This window comes from Mesoplodon densirostris, chromosome 18 (assembly GCF_025265405.1).
Source record: "Mesoplodon densirostris isolate mMesDen1 chromosome 18, mMesDen1 primary haplotype, whole genome shotgun sequence".
In the NCBI taxonomy this organism is placed as follows: domain Eukaryota; kingdom Metazoa; phylum Chordata; class Mammalia; order Artiodactyla; family Ziphiidae; genus Mesoplodon; species Mesoplodon densirostris.
The window spans coordinates 49,249,060-49,258,733 of record NC_082678.1 but is presented as its reverse complement, the minus strand read 5'-3'; the positions used below and the strand labels follow the sequence as shown (position 1 = coordinate 49,258,733).

The window sequence follows — 9,674 nt, the reverse complement described above, 5'->3', positions numbered from 1 at the left end:
GAGGTCCACTTTCCTGGGTTCCAAGTCTGCCCCTCATCACAGAGGCCCTGCTGCACTGGCCCATTCTTCCCTGGGAGCTCCAAACGCCCACAGCTTGGGGTACAGGCAGGACTTACCCCCCAATCCTTGGCTCTGGCCTCAGCCTCCTTCCCTGAGACTGGCCCAGACTCCGCCCTCATGCCACCATCTCTGTGGCTCACTGCAGACAGCAGCTCTGCCAGGGGGCCAGAGAGGAGGCTGACCACATCCTTAGCCTCCCAGTCCCGCCTCCTGTCTCCAGATAATGTCTTCTCCCACAGTGCCCCCGACAGTGCTCCGTCACACCTGGGGTCTCACCAGGAACCAATGTCTTCAAGTACCTACCTGTGGGCCTCACTCAGGCCAGGGCCCAACATTCCAGGCTGAGCCTCCAGGCCTCAAGCCCCTCAGGCCTTCTTGCCACCCTGGGCTACTGGGCCCAATAGAGTCCTGGCAGCAGACAGAGACGATAGCTTCTCCTTTTTATTTAGCTGCTCCTGGTGGCCTCTCCCAGATCAGGAACTTGGGGCATCAGCACAGCCAGGGGGAGGGGACCCCACACTGTGCCATCAGACCACACCAGCTGCCACCCACGCTCCCACATGCCATCACCCCCCTGTCCAAAAGTCCCCATTCTCCTAACAAACAGCAGGACTTAGAGGCACAGGGATGCAAAAGTCACTTTCCAAGAAGAGATCATCAAGTCCAAAGGTAAGAACCCAGCAGGATCCTGCTCCTTTTGGAGCTGCCAACCCTGGCTGGGTTTGGGGGGCGGGTTAAGGGGTGCAGCCCCAGGCTCCAGAGTTCCTTCCCACTGGCAAAGCGCCTCCTTTCCCCCGCTGGCCTCAGCCCATTCAGCTATGCCCAGGATGATTTTATAATCTTCCCTTCTGTAGTCATTGGCTCCTTCCAGGCCGGCCTTCTTCCAGGCCCGCGGGTGCTCTCGGTGCCGGGTCAGGAGTGCTGGTAGCCCAGCCCGGGGCCCGCTCGCAGGTGGCCCCGCGGCCAGGCAGAGGGAGCCCCGAGACTTCGGCGCCAGCTTCCCGCGGAGGCCTGGGCCACGCCCCGCGCCTCGGCCACCGCCCTGGCCTGTCCCAGGGGCGTGTGCAGGAAGCACGAGGCGCAGCGCGGCGCGAAGGGCCCGGCGGGCGGCGGCGCAGGCTGCGGCGGGCTGGAGCCCGCGTCCCCCGCGTCCCCTGCGTCCCCCGCGCGCGCGGCCTGGCCGTAGCACTCCAGGTGCCCGCAGGGCCAGCGGGGCGCGGGGCTGGCGCGCAGCACTAGGGAGAGCGCCGTGATGCGGTGGATGGCCCTCCGCAGCGTGGCGATCTTGGAGAGCCTCTTGCCGCCCAGGTCGTGACGCAGCGCGCGGCGCAGCGCGTTGAAGGCCTCGTTGTAGTCCAGGATGCGCTTGCGCTCCCGCACGTTGGCCGCCATGCGCCGCGCTTTCGACCGCACGGGCCGGCTGCGCTTTCTGCTGCCCACCACCTCCTCTGCCTCGCCCAGGTCGCGGGGACTGCCGTTCTCTCTCAGCACCCCAAAATCCCTCCCGGCCTCCAGGTAAGAGCTCCCCAAGTCCTGGGCAGAGCCTTCGTCCCCCTTCAGGGCCCTGAGGCCTGGTCCCGGCGCACCTCGGTGCATGGCCTTCTCCCGGGCCTTGGCGCCCCGGCTGGCTCCGGCTCCGGCTCACAAGCCTGACAGTCCACCTTCCGAGCGTTGACTCCTGCAGTCTGGACACTCCCGGGACAGGCCCTCTCTGGCTGGGCTTTATGGCACCACGTGGCTCTCCGCCCTCCCCATCCATCCATCTCCCTCCTCCTGCTTTATTACCTGCCTCCAGGTAGGTTGGTGAGGGAGGAACCCAGAGGAAGGAAGCAAGGAAGGGAGGACGCATGCAGATTCTTGTAGGAAGGGACCAGATGGGCAGCCGGGCCACGCCCAGGGCAGTGCTCCAGCCGCGGGGAGAGCTTGCCCTGCTTCACTCCAGGGCCTCTCTGGGGTGGCTGGGTTGCACCTTCTTCCTCCCGACCCCAAGAAGAGTGCCACATTTGGCCTCCGGGCAGGAGAGCTGATAGGTGCACAGAAGGGCCCCAGTTGTAGTTGAGTGTGTTTAAAGAACCTTGAAAGTTTCGTCAAGTCTTGTGGGCAACCACAGGGCTGTCACAGAGGAAAGCGTGACTATTCCAGCGGGACCGATAAGGGAGGGCCAGATCAGATACAGCAGCGCACTGCAGATAAGATGGACCTGGAACTTCTGGCTTTCTCAGCTACCAGAGTGAGGCTGGCTGTTCTGAGTTTGGATTTTGCTTGGGCCTTAACTCACCTCCTATCTCTCTTTAGCTTCCTCTTCCACAGGCAGAGCTGGGCTGAGTGCTGACTCAGAGGGTGATGGCGATTGTCTGGTGGCCCCCTGGCTCCCCTTGTGGTACCCATCAGGGCATCTTTTGGAGTCCAAGGTCCTTGAGCAGCTCAAGACACAGCACTGTGGGAAGGTGGAAGGGTAAGCTGGGACGAAGTGAGAGAGTGGCATGGACATATATACACTACCAAACGTAAAACAGATAGCTAGTGGGAAGCAGCCGCATAGCACAGGGAGATCAGCTTGCTGCTTTGTGACCACCTAGAGGGGTGGGATAGGGAGGGTGGGAAGGAGGGAGACGCAAGAGGGAAGAGATATGGGGACATATATATATGTATAGCTGATTCACTTTGTTATACAGCAGAAACTAACACACCATTGTAAAGCAGTTATACTCCAATAAAGATGTTAAAACAAAAAGACACAGCACTGCCATGTTATGATCTCAGTGAGCCCACTCACCACCCCCCACCCCAGGGATTTTTAATTTTACACAGGGTATCAGAAAAAGAATAATGCTTAGTCCTAGAGAAAGACTCCCCCCGCAATGGAATTTCAGGCATCCACAAGTAAGCTGTATGGAGCACCAAGGTCAATATCATTCCCAGCCACAATCCAAATGCCTCCAAAATGCCGACTGTGTGATCAGCTGGGATGGATATGGAGTTCACATCCATCTCGCCAAAGAGCAGACTAACAACCCCATTATTTCAAACTATGAATTGCTCTATGGAGAAAAAGAATAGGGCTGTTCTTTTGTTTTATTTTCTGCCTTGCCTACTAGACTGTAAGCACCCTAAGGACATTGTATTTCTAGGGCTCTATTCCCCAAATCTGCAATGTCTGTGAAATTTAAAAGTGAATGAAAGCAGCTACAGCTGGATGTTTTCACCTCTCAAGCTGTTTCCCACTGTCCCTAGAAACCACAGATACACAGTCATACAGAAATGCAGGCCTCAAGCAGGATTCTACCCTGAGCCTGAGCCTCACAGCAATCCTATAGGGAAGGCTCTATTATTATAATACCCATTTTACAGACTGGAAACCTGAGACTGAGAGAGTTAAGTAATCTGCCCCAAGTCAGAGGGCTGAGCTGTTGCTGAGCCAGGATTTCAAATCAGGTAGCGTGGCTCCTATTTGAAGACCTAACCCCTAACACAGCACAGAGCTCCTAACCCCTCTGTGCTGGGCCTGCGTTCTGGGCTCAGTGAGCACTTCTCCACCCCCAATGCGGACAGCCTCCACCGACCACCTGTAGGTAATAGAGGCCTTGCATCTGCCCTTTGAAACAACAGTCATTGAGATAGTCAAATAGTTTCAACTGTGTGTGAAAATAAAAAGAGCTTGGCGGCTGTAGAGAAGACTGGGAAGGGGGTGGGGGTGGGGGTGGGGGAAGGGGGTGGGGGTGGGGGTGGGGGAAGGAGGGTCCTCCAAATGAAGACAGACAAGCAGGAAAAATATAGAGGATCTGGGCTGGAAGCTAGGAGCAGTCCGAAGCAGCCCAACTGCCTGCCTCCTGGGACTGAGATTTGCTACCTGGGATTTCCTTGGCTAATTCTAACTCTGTCCCCAGCTGAACTGACGGCTGCTGGACCCCAGGGGGAGCATCAGAGAGCAGAAGTGACAGGCCAGTGCCCACTTGCCAACCTGACCCTCCACTGCAGGTAAGCCAGGGCCCTGTAAGCCAGGAGTAGCCTGAGGGGACTCAGGATCAGCCTGCAGCAACCTGCATGCACGTGTTGGAAAGGCCTTAGGCCTCTGCCTGCTGGAGTTCTGGATTGAGTTCAGTGGCCTGCAGTGGGTCACCAGCCTCGGCTGCTTGCCAGCATTTACTCTGTGAAACCAGCCCTGAACCCTCCCTTTCTGTGCTTTACCCCACCTTAGCACATGTATGAATATATATATATATATATATAAGAATATATATATATATTCTTTTCAGATTCTTTTCTCTTATAGGTTATTACAAAATATTGAGTACAGTTCCCTGTGCTATACAGTAGGTCCTTGTTGGTTATCTACATATCGTATTCAATACTTTTATGTTCATGCTGGATCCACATCCAGGTCGCTTCTATATTCCCAGTACCTAGCACAGTGCCTGGTACATAGTAGATGCAAGGAAATATTTGCTGAATACTGAATAAATGGTGCCATCCCTGATATTAAGATATTCACGAGGACTTCCCTGGTGGCACAGTGGTTAAGAATCTACCTGCCAATGCAGGGGACACGGGTTTGAGCCCTGGTCCGGGAAGATCCCACATGCCATGGAGCAACTAAGCCCACGCGCCACAACTACTGAGCCTGCACTCTAGAGCCCGTGAGCCACAACTACTGAGCCCATGTGCCACAGCTGCTGAAGCCCACCCTCCTAGAGTCTGTGCTCTGCAACAAGATAAGCCACCACAATGAGAAGCCCGCCACCGCAATGAAGAGTAGCCCCTGTTCACCACTACTAGAGAAAGCCCGCATGCAGCAACGAAGACCCAACGCAGCCAAAGAAAAAAGATATTCACGAAACTCTGGAAACTCCACACTGGTCTGATCAAACAAGCTCTGTATTCAAATCTGGTAAACAGTTATTGAACATGTACTAAATACCAGGCCCAGTGCTATAGGCTGTCACGTGTGTTGACAGCCATGAACACGTATATAAAGTATATAGAAGTTCCATGGGACTTCCCTGGCAGTCCAGTGGTTAGGACTCTGTGCTTCTACTGCAGGGGGCATGGGTTCAATCCCTGGTCGGGGAACTAAGATCCCACATGCCATGCGGTGTGGCAGAAAGAAAAAAAAAAGTATATAGCTCCATATTAAAATAGAAGGAAGTAAACCTTGCAGCCAAAAAGAAATGCCATAGTATTCCCCACCCCCCCGTCACCTGGGGGGAATTTGATAATTGCCAAAGCTGTATTCACCAGTGTGGTTGTAGTGGTAGCAGCAGTTATTATAACTTCTCAGACCCCCAGATCTACTGAATTCAAACTTCTGAGTTAACAGCAAAGTGGTTCAAATGTTCAGAAATACATACATATATTTGTTCTTCCAGAATCTAGCCCAATCTAAATTTTACCTTGCTTAAGAATGACTGTTCAGGATTGTACACATAATGACTTATTTAAGGATAATTTAAGTCTTATTCAAAGATAATTTTGAGTACACAAAATTTTCTTCTTGCACATTAACTTGAGAACATCCCCACCTATACTTGGATGGAGGAAAAAGAACTCATGGCAATAGACAACTCTGGGGCTCAAACGTAACACAATAGTCGTAGAATATCAGCAAGGAAAAAAAATGAGATTGAACCACAGATTTCTCTGCTGGCCCCCTACCATGAACCCTCAAATCGATATGAAAAGGAGGTCAGTGAAAGTAAAGAAGATGTCCCAAGGGCACAAGTTCCCCGATGCTGGGAGCGGGCCTGCCCTCCCATCCCTTCCCTAAAACAATTCTGGCTTTTCCTTCCCGTGTGTCCTACTTCTCCAGGCCGGCTCCTCCGCCCTTCCCCGCACACGTTAGGAAATGACCCTCGGCTCCAAGTTAATAATTCTGAGGCCACACTCTCCTGACAAATGGCCGGGGCTCCCAGAGAGAAGCGTCCCCGCCCCACTCGGCCCCCTTCCCACGAATCCCTGGAATCCGAGGGAACCCCTGTGATCCCCGGCTGCGACCCCCGGGGCGTGCAGCTCGCGGGGGACCTCGAGCGGGGTTGAGCCGACTTCAAAGGCTGGCGGCGGGGCAGGCATTTCCGCGGCATCTGCAGCGGCGGCCCGTCCCTCCCGCCGCGCGGCTGGAATCCGCCCCCGCGGGGAGCGCCGCTTCTCCCGGCCGGGCCGCCAGGAGGCGGGCGCATGGAGGAGGGGCCGCGCTCTTGATTTAGGGCCGGGAGATTACGCTGACGGCCGCGAAGGTGCCTATTACCTCTCGGCGGGGCTTGGATTTCAGAAATTCCGGCTCTTCCCCGGGAAGTTCCGGCGTCGCTCCCCCGAGGGAAGACAGAACTCCCACCCTGGAGAGAAAGCCGGGATCCAGGGACGGGCTTTCCGGAGAAACCGAGTCCAGGGCGTCCTGAGAACCCCGTCATCTCCGGAGAGCTGGCCTCCAGAAAGGCCCGCAGCCTCCCTTCTCTCCCAGACCGGGATCCTCGGCGTTCAACTTAGAGAGAGACTTGGCGTGGGGAAATTTGGTATCTGGCAGATCTGGGCTCAGTTTCAGGCTCTGTGCCTTCATTCAACAAAAATGTGGTGACTGCTTCCTGTTCTAGTTACTGGTGCAGAGTAGTGAATTAAACAGGCAAAAAGCTGGCCTCACGGAAGTCACATTCAAGTGCAGAGAGCAAATAATAAGGAAAATAAGTAATTTATGTAGTAAATAAGTACTATTAGAAGTATATTAGAAAGTGATAAATGGTACAGAAAAGATAAGATCAGAAAAGATAGAAAGTGGAGAATGTGGGGTGGGAGGGGTCAGGGAAAGCCCACCTGAGAAGGTGACATCCGAGTAAGGACTTGAATGAGACAAGGTATTTTTGTGGCTATCTTTTTTTTTTTTTTTTTTTTTTGCTGTACGCGGGCCTCTCACTGTTGTGGCCTCCCCCACTGCGGAGCACAGGCTCCGGACGCACAGGCCCAACGGCCATGGCTCACAGGCCCAGCCTCTCCGCGGCATGTGGGATCTTCCCAGACCGGGGCACGAACCCGTATCCCCTGCATCGGCAGGCGGACTCTCAACCACTGCGCCACCAGGGAAGCCCTTTTTGTGGCTATCTTGAGGAAGAGCTTCCAGGCAGCAGGAACAGCACGTGCAAAGGCCCTGAGGCAGGAGCGTGTCTAAAAGTTCCAGGGGCAACAAGGTGGCCAGTGGGGCCGGGGCAGAGCAAGAGGTGAGCTCCCGCTGGTGGTGACATGGTTGCACAGTCTACTGCAATATTTTGCACTTTTACTTGGCAAGAGATGGGAAGCCATTAAATATTTATTCCATCCCCTCACTTCATGAGTCTTAAATACAAAAGAAAACCCATTAGCTTTCTCTTTCTCTGACTGCTGGATGAGTATTCCATAAGCCTTCATAGTATGATGAGGAAAATACAGTAAATTGGCCAAACCATGACATGAGAAAGCAGGGGGTGATGAGAGATGAAGCTGAGGGTTTACTAGGCATCATGCCCCAAAGCTTGGATTTCATCCTGTAGATAACTGGGTACCACAAAAGGATATTAAGGTGAGGAATGACACAGTCATGTTTGGATGGTAGCTAGAGCTCCTTCGACAGTGTGGAGAAGGGATCTAAGGCAGACTCCAGTTAAGATACTGTAAAGATCCAGGCGAGAGAGGAAGGGCCTGAGTTATGCAAGTGGTTGTGAGAGAGGTGGGCTGGAGTCCACACCTGTTTGGAAAGTAGAATTGGCACATGGGGGTGGCCAGCTGGAGGTAGCAGATGATGAAAAGGAAAGTGTTACCATCTCCATATCCTCCTTCAAGAATCTGAGGCCTGAGATTTCTGGGCAGCCCCTAGTGATGGGCTCTCTGAAATGTAGAGTCCAACTCTGGATGTGGGAGGAGGCTCAGGAAGGCCAGAGAGTTGATGGCATTCTGGTCACTTCTTCCCAGGGGCTGGGAGACCTGGGGCACGTGGGGCTTGCAGTGAATTTTTTTGTTGTTGTCATTGTTGTTTGCTCTGCAGCATTTTAATAGTCTGTCTATCTAGGGGAGGGACGCCTCCATGGTGGGGCTCTGGGTGGGAAAGACTCCTGGCAGCTAGGACAGACAGGAGTCTAGGTACTTGACTCCTTGACTTGAATATGGAGCAGGTGTCCCAGAGAAACAGGCTCTTGGGGAGAAATTGCCTGTACTGGGCCAGTAGCCTCCAGAGTCCTGTGGGGGCATCCTCAGGAGGTTACTGGCTGGGCTGTGGTTCCAGCCACCCAGTTTCCTATAATTCTAATGAGTTTCCCAAACTTAATCCCATTAAATTTTTTACTGATCCTGTGAGCTATCTCAGAGCTGCCCAGCAACTTCCTCTTCCTTTTAAGTGAACCAAGTTGGGTTTTGTTGTTTATGACCAAAATCCTGACAATCTAGAGCAGAGAGTAAGTAACTGCCCTGTTGCTCCTCTCTTACTCCCAAATCAATCCCTGTACCTACCATTTACCAGCTTTGAGACCTGGGGCAGGTAACTTAACCTCTCTGAGCCTCCGTTTCCTCAGCTATAAAATGGATTGGTAACCGCCTCATAACTGGAAGGCCCTTGGTGCAATGCCTGGCACATAGTTGGCACTTCATAATATTTAGTTATTGTGTTATTTTTATTCTGGTTCTGGCAGACTTACTCAGCATCCCAGGGGTACTTTCTTCCAAGCTTATGTAATATCCCTTTCCCCTGCCCCTACTCCCAGCCCACAAAGTAACATCACTCAGTCAAGCACCTCCTGACTGCTTGTTCCTTCTTGGTCTAAAGCTAGAATATTTCTTGGGCCTTCACCTACACTCACCTCTGCTGTGCCTGTAACAGTGAACAACAGAGTGGAAGTTTGGGCTCTGGAATAAGACCATCATTTATTAACTGTATAACCTTGGGTAAAATGCTTAATTAACCTCTCTGAGCCTCAGTTTCCTTATCTGTAAAATGGGGATGTGCAATAATACTGCTTCATCGGATTAGTTGCAAGGATTAAAGAAAACAGCACGCTGTGCTCTCATAAGAGCTCCTGGCTCCTCTGAGGTGCCCTAACTGTCTCATCCTCCTGCGGCTCTGCTGCCTTCCCCAGGCAGCCTGGCACTGCAGCTGTAAATCATCCAGAAGCCAAGAGCACCCTCCTCCCTCCCACCCCAGTACCAAACTCCTCATCACCTCCACCCACTAATGACCTGGTGATTGGCTTCTCATTAAAGCAATGACAAAGAGGCCTCTGTGCTTTTAGCTGTGGTCTAATCAGCCATAGATCTGCCCCAGGGTCAGTCAGGGGTGAAGGAGGAATTCTGGTTCCTGGGGCCTGGCTTGGCGTTGATGGAGGGCTCTGTCTTCCTGTCTCCTGGGAGAGGCAACCACTGCCCTGAACTGGAATTCTCGGGACAGGGTCCTGCTATTGTGGGGAGAACAAACAGGGCTCCTACTCAGTGCCCAGGAGACTGAGAGCCATGTGTGGTCTGCCTTCCTGAGATGCAATTTTCTCATCTGTCAAGTGGGAATAATAAATGATAATACCTACCTGGTGGGATTGGTGTGAAAATAGACATAAATAAATCAAATGTAAATTTCTAAAACTTTGTAGGTCAACAAATGGTAGCCATTATCG

General features: G+C 53.0%; 1 protein-coding gene across 1 annotated transcript; it reads right to left on the bottom strand.

The window, feature by feature from the left end:
* Positions 1-496: 496 nt before the first annotated feature.
* Positions 497-6,588, bottom strand: BHLHA9 (basic helix-loop-helix family member a9). The gene is made up of 2 exons (XM_060081739.1): positions 6,302-6,588; positions 497-2,497 (listed from the first exon to the last, which is right to left on the bottom strand). The coding sequence occupies exon 2, from the start codon at positions 1,654-1,656 to the stop codon at positions 973-975; it is 684 nt and encodes a 227-aa protein (XP_059937722.1). The 5' UTR covers positions 1,657-2,497; positions 6,302-6,588; the 3' UTR covers positions 497-972.
* Positions 6,589-9,674: the final 3,086 nt, after the last annotated feature.